Source organism: Heloderma suspectum, chromosome 1 (genome assembly GCF_057233095.1).
Source record: "Heloderma suspectum isolate Gila_16-S chromosome 1, 16-S_ref, whole genome shotgun sequence".
In the NCBI taxonomy this organism is placed as follows: Eukaryota; Metazoa; Chordata; class Lepidosauria; order Squamata; family Helodermatidae; genus Heloderma; species Heloderma suspectum.
In genome coordinates this window covers 173,852,780-173,867,738 of record NC_139458.1, presented here as the reverse complement: position 1 = coordinate 173,867,738, position 14,959 = coordinate 173,852,780, and the positions used below count along the sequence as shown (strand labels likewise).

Here is a 14,959-nt window from a genome sequence, read left to right as displayed (position 1 = left end):
GCCAATCTTTCATAAACATATTGACATGGACAATAAAAAGGCACTTTACACAACATCTCCACTGTAACCCTTAACACACTCTCTGATGCCTTATTGTTTTGCTCTGTGATATGGATTAGGTATTGTCTGTCATACAAAATGTTCAGCAAACAAAGTCACAGAACAAGGGGGGAGTGTCATCCTACCAGGCTCCACCACCATCTTGGATTGACAGGACTTGCACACTCAAACCAGAGATGTTTGACTCTCAATCCAAGATGTTATCCTTTTTTGTTTGGAATCAAACTGAATTTCCACCCTACTCATTTTTTAATGGAACATCTAACTGTGTTGGTTTTAATGGTTTTCTTATCCAGAGATGTAGCATTCTCCTGTGATATTCTAAAAGTAGCTGAATGTATTTATTTCTGTTTCAAGTAAGCAACTGCGTAAAGCTAACATCTCAAACCAGGCGAAATGTGGAAAAGCCTCTCCTTTTGTCTGCTTAGAGAACGCTGATGCATGCCTTCATCCGTGTGTTCTTGGGTCACAGTGCAGGTATTCCCTCTCAAAATAGCGACTAATAAATTTCATGTTTCTGCAAATCGGATTATGTGCTTAATTTATGCTGGCAATAAAAAAAAAGTACCAAAGAACTTCAATCTCCTCTAGATAATAATTAAATTATAACTCTGGAGTTTCCTGAGAAAAACTGTGAATCAATGAATGAATGTAGGTCGCTCTCTCTCTCTCTCTCTCTCTCTCTCTCTCTCATACACACACACACACACACACACACACACACTTACAGCTACGAATGCCGCTGGTTTAGTCATTCCAAATAAAAGCTGATATTTTCGCAGCACTTCATTCAAAATCACTAGCTGATTTTTATCAAGTGGTCAGGGCAGGAGCATTGACTCCTCAGTATCTGCACTGAACAGGAAGAGAAACCCTGCAAGAAGCTGCCAAGGATACGATGAACAATGTTCCAGCACCACTATCTGGGACCTGACTCTGAGATTCTTCTGCTTGTAACTGCTCAGTAAATACCCACCAGGTCCTACAGAAACCTATCTTGCTCAACGATATGAGAGGCCACAGAAAAATCTTACAGGATCACATACAATGTTCCCTGTTGAATGACCTCTGTATGAAGATAATTGCCCCAAACCATAATACCGAAGCACCACAGTACAGGGATCCCAAAGATATAGCATCTACATGTTCTGAATAACCGCCTGTCTTAAAACTGGGGGTTGATCCAGCCAGGACACACGATAAACAGTTTCGAAAGTACCAATATGACTCAAGTCCACCTATGTGAAAGAATGATGTGGTTTATTGATGGAAAATGGATACAGATAATAAAAGCAAAGAGAAGCTTACAGACACCCTTTAGCTTTCTGTTATAGCTGCTTCGGTTCCCTAGACACAACAAGCGCTGTCCCAGGGGCAGTTTATCTGAGCAGGTGGTGCATCTTCCTCCTCTCAGATGAGAACAGGTAACAGGCCAATCTGCCCAGGATTGTATAGGCCTTGCCTCACTGAGTTTCAGACTGTCAGAAGGCACACACACACCTCCCTCTCTTCGCCAAGGAGAAAGGGGGGGGGGCTTAATTTCTTGGCAGGAAAAACAGCTTCACACAGCCAAGAAGGGAACATTCTTATCAACACGAGATACAAACTGTGAAATATCTACCATACAGTTACCTAGCTTTTGTTAGTACCAAAAGCACTGACCTTCACTGTATGTGAGTACAGCTAACTAACTTCATAATTGCTGTCAAATGCTCTACCAAATAAGCATGCCTATGCTACTACACACTGCATATGACTCTGTTTAAGTTCAAACCTGACTCCTTGCCATTCTTCCAAAACCAAATCCAATACTTCACCTACTCCACTCAATAAGAGAATGAGCATGTCGACAACAGGAAGAGTAAAAGGAATTTGGGTTGTTTTAGAAAGATGCCTCATTTACCCCAGCTCAGTGGAGGGCCTGGATTCCACCAAAGCTTGTAGAGAGAGTATCAGGAGTGCTAATTTCAGAATGAGTTTAAGCTTGCCAGAAATGTTAAAAAGAAAGATGGGGTTTTTGGTTATGTTCAGAGCAAGGAGAAAGAAGTGGTGGAGCTGCTGAGTGTAGATTAGCAGCTGACAGAGGGGAGGTGGAACTGCTTAATTCTTACTTGGATTCAATCTTTTCCCACAAGAGAACCTGTGCTCGATCAGGCAAAAATAGATCAAATTATGAAGGGAAGGAGCTGCAGCCCAAGATGGGGAAAGAGGTGGTACAGCAGAACCTAACCACTCTAAATGAATTAAAGTCTTCAGAGCCAGACAAATCTTATCCTAGGATACTAAAGGAGCTTGCAAATGTACTCTCCGAGCCTCTTGTCTATAAATATTTTGAAAATCCTTGGTACCACAAGTCTGGAGGTTGTTCTCCCCATTTTGAGAAAGAGGATCCAGCTAACTAGCTATTGATCAGCTTTGATGTTAATACCTGGAAAGGTTCTAGAACAGCTAATAAGCAGATAGTCTGTGAATTAATGTTTAGAAAAATTGTTGAGATCACAGCATGGCTTTTTTCTCAAGAACAAGTCATGCCATACCAACCTTATCTGCTTTGTCGAGTTACAAGTCTGGTAGATCAGACATAGTATATCTTGATTTCAGGAAGACTTTAAGCAACATCCCTCATTATATTGTTGTTGACAAGCTGGTAAAACATGGACTAGACAATGCTAAGTGAATTTGTAGCTGGTTGATGGACCACACCAAAGTGTGCTGATCAATGCTATAGGACTGTGTCCTGGGCTTCATGGTGTTTAACGTCATAAATCTTGGGTGAAGGACCGGATGCTCATCAGATTTGCAGATGACACCAAACTGGTTCAACAGCAGAAAAGACTGTCTCCTAAGGTGGTGGATTCACCTTTGTCAGAGGTTTTTAAGGACAGGCTGGATGGCTACCTATCACGGATGCTGAAGCTATGGTTTTCCTGCACTGGCAGTGGGTGAACTAGCTGTTCTTGGAGATCTTTTCCAACTTGGATTCTAAGAAGTGGGCAGGTCATAAGCCCACACTGTAATCTAATGGTTGCTGAGATTTGAGAAGCAAAAAACAAAAGACCAAAGAAGAGGGCCACTCCAAAACCCAACCGTTGAAGGGGCTACTCACCAGCACTTTTAAAGTTACCTTTCCAAGCCTCTTCCAACAGCTTTGGAAAGATACAAAGGAAACTTCTAAGAGAATTCCTATTTAGAAATGGATGTGGTTTTTTTGAGCAACTTATGGATGCGTATGGGACACCCCCCATAAAAACAACAGACTCTGGTTCTTCAAACAGGCTACAGATGCCTCTAGTTTGGCAGTAGCCCCACCCTCCAACATCCTGCTGAGCCCACCCCATTATCCACCACTGATTTTAAAAATGTTAAATTGAATTGGAACTAAAACATATTGTGACCATGATAAACCAAAGTAACTAAATGATCATGTTTAGCATTTTTACTTGTCTAACCATCAACAGTAGAGAACCATTCTTAACTTGCCTTATCCACCCCAAGAACACACAAAGCAAAAAGACCCAATACAGATGTTCAGGAAAAAAGAAAAGAAAGCGGAATAAACTGATGATCATTCAACAATTTCAACATGTAAGCTGCTAAGCCACATTTATTCTTGGATTTTTTATAAATATTTTATCCTGCCTTCACACCTGTGTGTAGATAGTGGTGATCATAGAATCATAGAATAGTAGGGTTGGAAGGGGCCTACAAGGCCATCGAGTCCAACCCCCTGCTCAATGCAGGAATCCAAGTCAGGACATCCCTGACAGATGGCTGTCCAGCCTCATCTGAAATTACTTACCTGCTTCTTGGAACGTAACACATGGGAGCTATTGGAGCTGTTCTCTCTGTTGCAGAGAGTTGATACACAACTCAAATGTATTTGGCTCAATTCTCTTTTGTTCAGGAATAAACAAACGTTTTGTTCAACTGTGCTGTTGACACACAACGCTTGCCGCTGCTTCAGAAATGTCCTATCTTTCAACTCAAAAATATGTACCTCTAAACCAGGAACCTTGAAACACTCCATCTGTTGTCAGGATCTAAAGAGCTATTTTTGGCAAGTGCGTAGGGCTTCTCCATGACTACTGGAATTTTAGATTGCTGTTCTAGGAAGGAAAGAAAGAAAGAAAAGAAAGAAAGAAAGAAAGAAAGAAAGGAAGGAAGGAAGGAAGGAAGGAAGGAAGGAAGGTCGGTCTTCTACATCAGATCATTAAAGGTGCAATCTTATGCATGTTTGGACAGGAAAAAGTCCTGTAACTACCAGTATTCCCAGCTATGCTAGCTGGGGAATGCTGGGAGTTGTAGGACTTTTTTCTGCCTAAACATGCATAGGATTTCACCTATGTCCCTGTATTTCAAAATAAACTTGCTATTCAGCAGGGATAGCTATTCTGCTGGTCAAGAAATGAAAGCCCCAAAACCATCTGGGAACATGGAACTAGTTGTGTGGTCCTTTGGATCCCAGCCTTTACGTACAAGCAGATATCCAATGCTTATTATGTGCAATGTTTTTTCCCCTTTGGGTACTTCCTTTCACTGTATGCACTGGAAAAAGGCTAGATGTTACCCATAGTTCTCTTGCACGCAAACTGACTCATGGCATAATAATATTACTTCTACTAAAAAAAAATGACTTAAAATAAAATGTTTCATTATTTTATTCATATATGTATTTCCTAACAGGTTAATTGATCTCATTGTTATCTTGGCTATACTGACAAACACAGTACGCTCTATACACTGAAGATTTATCCCATCCAAAGTTATTAGTGCATTTTATACAGAGATCATAATTTATAACACCCGCAATTGGTAAATCTATACATAATATACAGTTTTATTTATGTCCTATCTAGTTGTGACTCAGGAAGTGGAGCTACAATAGCTCTGTTGTATATAAAAATTCTAAGGACATGCAATTTGATCCCGAGAATACTCATCGGAATTGCGTACTGATATATTTTCCATCTGCATAATAAATGCATGCAAAAATAGAATGTGTACAAGTGATTGAAAAAGATACTGTTTTAAGTACTAATTAAGCACCATACATCTTAATTTGAAAAAGAATCTATAAAACCAGCACTTTCCAAAATACTTGGGAAATCTGCATCACTTTTCATAAATCAGTTAACACTTCAAGTTTCATTCAGAGCAGTGAAATCTGCCCTTTTACCATATGTATGATGTAACAGAGAACAAGCTTGCATTTGAAAAATATAGTTAATATACTACACAAGTTAAGTCTGACAGTTTGCACAACTTAAAGTTAGTGAACTGTGGATAGCAGCAGTAAGAAAATTATCAATCTGAACAGTGAGTGCGTAAAACTTAAATTTTTGATGTGGTATCTGCCTTAAGTTACAAAAATCACTTTTACTTAAAAACATATGTTTAAAAGTTCAGCTTAAATAAAAATATGGGATTTTACTAACAAAATGTCTCATAACAAAGTTTACTCTTCAAAGAACCCATGATTAAACAGTACTTTCCTGGGATGGAGACTTCCAACGTGCCTGCAGATTTTTCATAATACAGTTTGTCATACTATGAAGTTTCTCTTGCATTTCAAAGAGTTCACTCCCTGAATAATTGAGAAGATTTTCAGAAGTAATCTGAGCAGCAAGTATATTGATCTGGGCACAAAGGTCTGTAGTTGACTGCTCATCTGCACTGGAGGCAACTGGTTCACACGAGTCTAGAGAGAAAATAAAACAGTTAACACAGATCTATTTGCAAAAACATCCTAGCTTGACTCAAGCCAGAGCCCTATTCGTATGTAGTATGCAACTCTTGCCTATGCAATTACATACATACCATGCTAACTATAGACATACCACCACTGGGCATTACTACCAAGGTATGCAACAGCCCTAATCACATGGGAGGAATGGCTGTATTACTGTATTACTCGGAGCAGTTGTGGAATCATAGTAATTGCACGGCCACAAGTAAGGTGGGCAACAGGCTTCACTTGAGATGGAAGCACATACTCACGTACACAGGCTGCATTAAAATTCCAGCATATGAGCAGAATGGTGCTTGTATTTACCTGTTGCGAGTTTGTCTTCATCTGGGGAAAAGGACTTCTCATCAATGCCATTGACTGGCTTCTCTATATCATCCAGGCCAGCAGTTTCCTCATATCCACGAGATTTTACCTACAAAAACAGACAACCTTGTATTTTACTACAACAGATTTGTGTGGTTAGGAAGCGGCCTTGAATAGTGCAGATGAGCATATATTTAAAAGCTCAGACAAAGTAATAAAAATCGCAACTTCTAATGTACTGACACTCCACTAATGGAACACATTGGCATACAATCTGTCAGTCACTTCATAGCAATCATTCTTTCCAATACCGAATGAACTTGGATAGCCCCCTAGGCAATAAAACAAGGCCACCCACAAAGTAGGGGGATTCTATATACTCAGGGGACTTCTCAGGTGTGTAGAAAAATTACACTTACAAAAAATTTTAAGTGAAGCGGGGGGGGGGGGGAACCAAAATGGACTAGCTTGGGCCTATATAGTGTTGAGGGCAGTTGAATCAGTGTAAGTTTTTTGTTTTTTTAAGGAAAAGAGGACGTGTAATTGGAAATGGGGCAAATAATTCAAGAATCTGACCGATTTCGTATGGGGGATGAAGGTGGGGAAGAGGAAAGAATCAGGGTTACCATGAGGTTAGAAATGCCTCTCTCTGTACTATGTGGGGAGGTTTCAGGAAATGGGGTGGGGGAGAGACACCTTTCTTCATTCAAACCTCTTGCTAAAAAGTAGCAAAGCACTCAAAGATGGGACTAGCTTCAGGCCCAAGGCATTTAGATGTAACACAGTACAGTAGGGGAAGATTTCTGGATGGTAGGAAAGAAGAAAGGTGGCCTTTCTCCTTCTCCCCTGTGACCTACAAAACTCAAACAGTGTTACAAGTTCCTGACTGGTGGGAGCCCTGAGCAGGAGTTTGGATTTCCAAGTTTTAATTTCTATTGAAGGACCAATGTTTATTGAAGTAACTGTTCCACAATTTTCTTCTCTGAAAACACAGCAGATTTTGCTTAAATTTTAGTACAAATAAGCTTACCTGCTGCTCATGGTATCCTTTAAGAGCTCTTCTAACATTTGAAACTTTGGGAGCACGAATGGGAAGGGTTTTGATCTCAGCTGCCGATAAGGAGCTCAAGTCACCCACAGTCCTGATGCTCTTTGCTCGAATGAGTTGTCCTAACCCCCTTGCCCTTAGACACATCAATGGAGAAGTATAAGCCTTTTAGAGCATTTAAAAAATGAAAAAGCAAGCTCAATTTATTAGAAATCCTTGTCTTTGAAGCAAGTATTCTTGCCTCTTAAAGAGTATTTTTTCCACTTTATTATACGGTTTCGATTTCTTCTCAATGAGTTACCAGCTGTCTTCTTTGAGCAGAAGTCTATGTATACATTAAGGCAGCAGTCTTTCTTCCAATTCTGTCAACGTAACATTTTGCAGAGGTTCCCTTTAGGCTGTAATCTTGCAACACTGACGCAGCTAGTCAGAAATACAGTCACAAAGCTTCTGCCCTGAGTATTCCTACATGCTTAAAATAGGGCATCCCCCCCCATCCCAAACAGAAGTATTCCACGTCAAAGTAGCTTTCTATCAAAACAGAATTAGCTTCCACCTCCACACCAGCACATTTCAAGTCTCCTGTCAGAATAAACAAACTGAAATGGGAAGCCTCTGATCTGCACACATTTCTTTTATGTTCTGAAAATGCCATCCTGAGCTTCTTCTGCCATGTATTCACACCATTAATATTTTACTGCTGAGACACTCGTAACTGGTTGAGCAACGTTGAGAGCGGTCCCTTCTCCAGTTCATCACAGATCCTTCCAGAGTAAGGACCACTGCTCAGTAACAAGCATGGAGAATATGCCCCAAACACTGAAGGGGTGCTAAATCTATATTCACCCATTCTCTTATGAATATTATTCCAGACAGACTCAACACTCCACCAGGAGCGCTGCATACCCCGAAGACTGTGATCTTCCTTGTTCCTTCTGTGTTGCTTGAGACTAACTTGCTGCACACCACTCACTATACACCAGGAGCACTGGATATATGCATGGACTAAAGCACTTCAGCCAATATTTGCCAAGCAATTCTTTTCAACATTGGTTGCCTTAGCAAGTTGCTACTTACCAAATATTTGAAGTAATCTGAGGCAAAATTGTGTCAACGGGTGCTTTACAGCCCACCAATGCAGGATATATGCTTTCTGCTGGAGCTGGTAGCGGTTCCTTCACCATTTCAGTGATCTTAAACAACACAGAAAATTATTAACTTGGCTAAGTTTAAGAGCTGAATACAGGAGAAAATAGAGAAGAGGTACATAAAACTGAGTTAAATCTTACTAAACACTTCTTTGAGCTCTTATATTTATGGCTACGAGATCCTGGGGACAGATATCCTTTGGTTGGAGTGGTAATATGCTGGATAGGAAAAGAGGAAAAAAGCTCTCTCAGGATCGTAGGAATCATCTAAAATCCTATGACTAGTCTTATTAAAATAGTATGATTAAAATGGAGACCTTAAATTTAGGAAAAAGGCGAATAGCTAGTTCAAAGGAATAGGGGCAGCTAATATTTCTTCAATGAACTAGCTTAGCAAACTATTTTTAAGAAAATTGCACACTAATTTTGTATACGTACTTCCCTGAATCTTTAAATTCAAACCTAGAGCTAGAGATCCTCATTTAATAGCAGAACACATTTCTGTGCACTCACAAATGTGCCCCTCTCTGCCCCCTCTGTGTTACATTGCAAACTGCTCTGGATGATCCACAGACTCTCAGGATTGGCTTTTGGTGGAGTATAATTGGCTAAATTGGGACAAGAGGCAGGAAGGCCCCCGTGTGCACATGGTAATATATTCTGCTCATCCATATGAATCCAAGCCTTTGCTATTTGCATGATTTAAGGAGGTTAGTTTATTGCAAGCTCTTGTATCTCAGATTATTTTCTCAGGAAAAATTAACTAAAAAGAGAAGCCCAGATATTACCTTGGCTTGGTGGTTAGGTGAAGGTTTAGTACTTCGAAAAGACTGAGAAACATTAGATGAATGGGTTCTAACCACAGGACTTCGCCGGTCAATATCATCTGCCAATTCTTCTCGGTAGATTGGATTGGCAAAGGAAACTCGTCGGTTCTATTCATAGAGATTTAACAAAATTGCATTTGAAGAGATGGAAGTGCCATACAAACATAAGTTAACAAGTACCATTTGCCTACATGAGGTCTCTAGAAAAAAGTATGTATAAAAAACCGCAGTGCGATGTTTTCAAGGGGAAATTGGCAGAGATTTTGTGCACGTGTTTAAAAAAAAGGACCATATATTCCCATGAGAAAAATCAAGTTGTGTGTGTTCATATGTTTTCAAAAAGAAAAAAACGAATACGTCCTAGAGATTCTCAAAGTGTGCACACATCCTTGGAAAAGGTAAAGTTTGTACACATTCCCCAAATCAAAGACAGATGCGCTCTGCTGATCAGGACTATGAAAGGACTAGAAGACCTAAAGTGGCAGGCAGCAAAATGTTAAGGCAATAGACTTAGGCTGTAATCCTATACATCCTTCCATGAAAATAAGTCCTAAACTCAATGGAACTTACTTCTAGATGGACACATATACAATTGTACTGTTAGGAAATCTCTGGACAACCCAAGTGATAAAAGCAAAAATCTTGGTCACATGATTCCTGCCTCCCTGAGCGGGAGGCAAAAACCATTCTGATGCCTCCTCTCACCAGATGGGGAATTACATATTTCTCCTTTGTTCACACGTTACTGAATTCCACATTAAACTTTTGAGACACACTGATCTACATTACACTTGGTTGAAATGAAATGTACTTGCCAATTTCAGCAAATATTTGAGCACTTTCACTTCTGCAAACTGTTAATCATTGTACTCATTACCTGAGACACTACAACACCGTGTGTCTACGCAACTAGATTTTACATGCTCATGCCAGTTAGGACCTCCAATAAATGAGAGAGACAGTGTGGTAGGATTTAGGCAAGTATCTTAACTCAAGTGTTGGATATGGTGGCGATAAACCATTTTCTGATATGAGACACATCTGGTATTTCAAACAGACAAAAACTGACTAGCTTACTTTTTATATTATGATTTTTATTCATGGGTGTGCATATGCAACAGCATCTGGGACGCCTGGTTACTTATGGAGTAAATGATGTTAAACATAAAAGGCTGGTAGACACTTGCACCTTTTCTTAGCTCTAAGTATTCTGTGTGTGACACTCATTAATAATGGAAACAGCAAGACGAGAAGGTTAGGCCTCATCTGGAGTACTGTGGCCAGTTCTGGGCACCACACTTGCAGAAGGTTGCAGACAAACTGGAGAGGGTTCAGAGGAGGGCAACAAAGATGATCAGGGGAATGGAAACAAAGCCCTATGAAGACAGACTGAAAGAACTGGGCATGTTTAGCCTTGAGAAGAGAAGACTGAGGGGAGATATGATAGCGCTCTTCAAGTACTTGAAAGGTTGTCACAGAGAGGAAGGCCAGGATCTCTTCTCCATCATCCCAGAGTGCAGGACACAGAATAATGGGCTCAAGTGACAGGAAGCCAGATTCCGGCTGAACATCAGGAAAAACTTCCTGACTGTTAGAGCAACACGACAAGGGAACCAATTCCCTAGGGAGGTGGTGGGCTCTCCCACACTGGAGGCATTCAAGACAAGGCTGGACAGCCATCTGTCAGGGATGCTCTGACTTGGATTCCTGCATCGAGCAGGGGGTTGGACTCGATGGCCTTGTAGGCCCCTTCCAACCCTACTATTCTATGATTCTAAGGCCCCTGTGTGTCACAAAACAAAAGAGAAAAAGTTCTCAGGTGCCTGATTTTTTTTCTGTACTGGGTTGTGGCCAAAGTGTAATCACTTGAACCGCATTACTACTCCTAATAAACCCTTACGGGAGTTGCTTCAGAATGCCAGATTCTTCATACATGAGGAGTATCTTTTAAATGAAAAATGTGTAGATGGGGTTACAAATGTTGCTGTGACAAACGTTCAAGCTCATACATAATACGAGGCACATTGTTAACGTAACTTACTTCCATTAGCAAAAGAAGATGCCAAAGAAAAGACATCCCTCCCCCGCAAGATCTGAAAGTGTTAAAACACAGTAAGCATGCTACACATGCCTTAACACGGAGACAGAAAAGAGATGACTTTACAGATTTCAGCTCTAGTAGGGAAGGGTGGGGGAGGTAAGTATGACAGAAAATTTTATAAAGGCAAACGCAATATGCCGTTATTTACATGTAAAGTGACAGCCACCACTTAAAATACCTTGTTCGCAGGTGATGGTGAATCCTCCTCCTGTTGTCGTTTTAAACCTCTCTTTAAAATACTGGTAGAGGGAGAAGCTGAAGGAGACCACATACAGCGTGCCTGTACTCCATTAGGGCTTTCACTAATCTTCGCTAAAGCAAGAGCATCAAGTCCTTCTAACTTTAGAGGAGAAACTGAGTTATTACTTTCCTTTTGTACCAAGGCTGAAGTCTGAGATTCTATTGATGCATCTGCTAGATCACTTTCTGCATTCCCTTCCTGGCCATTTTCCTGATGTTCAGGTACAGCTGTTAGAGAAGCTACTGCAGTCTTTTCTATACCATCCTCAGTAACAATGGCTATTGTTTCACTAGCCTTTGTTTCCTCAGGTTTGTTAACACCCATCTCCGCATCAGTTCCACCTTCCAGCTGACTGCTTTGATTAGCATCTCTCTTCTTTATAGCAGCCGGATCTGTGTCCACTTCTAATGGCAGACACTGAGCAATGGATTCTTTTGAATGAGAGTCTCCTGATGCTGGCCCTGAAGTTGCCCCTGCTAAATCAGTATAATCCAGAGTTTCGGAGACAGGCTCATCACTTTTGGTTTGGATACATACCAATTTCTTGAGTTGACCTTTTGGAGCATCAGCTCCTGGCAAATCCCCTTCAGATTCAATACCCCTGCTTGCATCCTTCAGGTCAGCAAAGCCTTCAGCGAAAGGCAGTGGAGTGCTTGTTGCACAAGGTTCCACACTGAGCCTCTCTGCAGAATGAGCAGCTTCAGCAGCAGGAACAGGTAACAAAGCCACTGCCGTTTTACTAGGTGTCCTCTTATGTTCTTTTACCTTTGTTTCTGGACTAGCTGTCTTTTTCAGTTCAGCAGGTGACTTTTCAAACAGTGGTGATGGCTTTTCACCACAGCAGTCACAGCTCTTTGATCTTCTTGTCCGCTTACTTCGTTTGTGCTGGCATTCAGATGGCTCTGAAGATCTCTCAGATGAAGCAAAGGCACTGACAGCCGTATCTTCTGTAACCTCTGTAAGACAGCTTGTGTTGAAGTATGGAGCAGAAACTGTATCAAGAGTTCTTGTTCCCTGCCTGCTTTCTAAAGTTGGCTCAGAAATGGACTCCATCAGCAGCATGGCAGCATTTCTCTCTGTATCTGAACAGTCTCTACTATGTGGAGTGTCAGTATCTTGTTTAAGTCCTGAACATTCAGCAGGTGGGAGAATATTTATGTCTCTGTTTTCACTATTATCAGAAACCAAAGCTATTTCCACGCGTTCCTCAGAATGTATTACATCTTTATTTTCTACCGAGGTGGCCTGGATCTCTATTACAGTTAGTGTACGGAGCTCTTGGCTTTCCAGCTCTTCCTTTACTTGGCTTTCAAGGGAATTACTTTTATTTTTCCATCTTCCTGACCTTTTCCGCTTGGTTCCTTCTTCTTTCGTTTCAGAACTATCAGATTCTGAGTTTTCTATACTGGTAAGTAGTCCTTGCGAGGCTCTTCTTGTATGATAGCGTGGAAACCCCTTTGGTTTCTCGCTGGTTGCATCTGGACCGGAATCTTGCAAATCATCAGTGTCAGATGCATTATTGCCTTCAGATTTTCCACTACTTGTGTTAGGCTCCTCTTGTACAGTTCTTGAAACATGGGATTCCTTAGAGATTATCCCCTCTGTAGCACTACTTCCATATATGCTTCTTTGTGCATCTATTGTTTCTTCAGGTACATATTTTGGTTTGTGTGTGGCAGCATCTTTACTTTGTGAAGTCTTCTTTGGTGGAACCTTTTCGTCATCTTTATGCCCATCTTTTTTCTGTTGGCTGTGCTCTTTGTCTTGACTCTCAGCGGCTCCTTCTGTAGTTTCTGGCTTCCGTCGTAAAGAACGTCTTAATGTTTTTTGATTAAGTGAAGTTTGTGGAGTTTGGCTAACATTAGATACTGCATCTCCTGAAACAGCCATCTCTGGAGGGGTATTCTCTTTAGAGTCTAAATTTGGCCCTGGTTTTGTCTCTGCAACACTGTCTAAAATTTGTTTATTTTCTATTGTACTTCCAATCACATTCAAATTGGAAGCCTGAGACTGAATATCTAGCAAACATTCCGCTTCTTGTGTATCACCAAGTAACTCATGTTTGTCCACTACCGGCTTGGCGGGAGATGCTTGAATATTTTTCTCCTGATCTGACTTTGCTAGCTTTGTTTTTTTGTCTTCTGAAAGATCTGTTTTATTTTGTCTAAGGCTTGACCTCTTTATCCCAATTGTGCTCTCAGATTGCAATTTTGAATTAGCCTTATTTTCTTCTTTTGCTTTTTTGACTTTGACGTAAGTCCCTAGTGCATCTAACATTCCCAGGTATGGTCTCTTAGTCCTAGCGATGACTTCTTCTGTTTTGAGTTTGAAGGGATCCTTATTCTCCACATTTGGATTTCCATGAGAAGATGGATCTGAAACAGTCGTGCTTTCCTGGTTTGCTACTGAAGGGATGGTCCCGGATGTTCCTGATGTATTACTGAAAGTTGAAGGACTGAAGGGCCTGCTCCCTGAACTGTCAAATTTCTCCAGAGTTATGAAAGACTGTCTTCTGCTTACAGGTGGTGGTGTTCCTGAAATGACATCACTAGAAGCAGAACTATTGCTGACACTGGAGGCACTTTCATTTAAAGTAGTATCTAATACTGAAGATTCTTCTGGAACTGATTTAGGAGCACACATTTCTGATTCCTCACACTTTGGATCTAAGCTCTGTTTCCCAAGCGTAGTAAGCTGTCCAGTAGTGGTGGAATCACTCTTCTCTAGATGTACATTTGTCTTGCATTTTTCAGTGGCTTCACTGGGAATGCCAAGCAAGTCACTTGACACTTTTTCATCCTGCATTCAAATAATATACAGTAACATTAAACATTATCGTGACTATACTGCTAACATCATTCATATGCTACCTTCCCTCTAGGAATCTCAAGGTTGCATTTATTTTAGTAATTTTTTTTTTTGTCCTACCCCTAAAATCTAGAGTTTGATAAGAATGTGCAGGAAAAGCAACTTTAAACTTAAATACCCATTTGGCTATAACTATTTACAGAAACATTTTGCTAGTTTCAGTAATCTAGTGGCTTGTTCCAGCTAGAGGCAAAATAGTTTCCTCAAGTATATAACTGTATTTTGTTCCAACAGTAAGCCTGAAACCACAGCATTAGCAAAAAAATACATACATCCACAGGAACATGGCAGGATGGAGGCAAGATTATGCCTTCACTCAAATACAGAGATCAAAATCATACAATGTATGCTCAGTATTTCTGAACACTTTTTAAAATATGCAATTGTCAGCAATATATGCTACACCCCTTTCTCCACACGTTATTTATGAAGAATAATCAAAAAATGCCATTATCACCAATTCCCAATAAAATTTAACATACATGGGATATTTTGTTCTTTTTCTTCTTGGATTCTTCTTTCACATCTTCTAAGGTTGGTTTTTCCCTAAAATAAAGGTCATTTGTTTAGATATACTGAAGATGCAAAAACTTTACATTTAATGCTCTGTTGGA

The 14,959-nt window shown here is 40.5% G+C and overlaps 1 protein-coding gene across 9 annotated transcripts in view; it reads right to left on the bottom strand.

Annotated features, from left to right (window-relative positions):
• Positions 1-4,700: 4,700 nt before the first annotated feature.
• RIF1 (replication timing regulatory factor 1) overlaps positions 4,701-14,959 on the bottom strand; it is a 47,750-nt gene continuing 37,491 nt past the window's right edge. For 6 of the 9 annotated variants that reach the window (XM_084810779.1, XM_084810751.1, XM_084810718.1 and 3 more), the window contains 8 exons: positions 14,828-14,891; positions 11,415-14,276; positions 9,097-9,243; positions 8,450-8,527; positions 8,238-8,353; positions 7,143-7,296; positions 6,113-6,221; positions 4,701-5,758 (listed from right to left, as the gene is read on the bottom strand). In XM_084810779.1, the coding sequence (XP_084666905.1) occupies positions 5,538-5,758; positions 6,113-6,221; positions 7,143-7,296; positions 8,238-8,353; positions 8,450-8,527; positions 9,097-9,243; positions 11,415-14,276; positions 14,828-14,891 (3,751 nt within the window). In that variant the 3' untranslated portion in view covers positions 4,701-5,537. Of the gene's footprint in view, positions 5,759-6,112; positions 6,222-7,142; positions 7,326-8,237; positions 8,354-8,449; positions 8,528-9,096; positions 9,244-11,414; positions 14,277-14,827; positions 14,892-14,959 lie in introns of all 9 variants that reach the window. The other 3 variants (XM_084810740.1, XM_084810791.1, XR_014784433.1) reach the window with 2 other exon arrangements.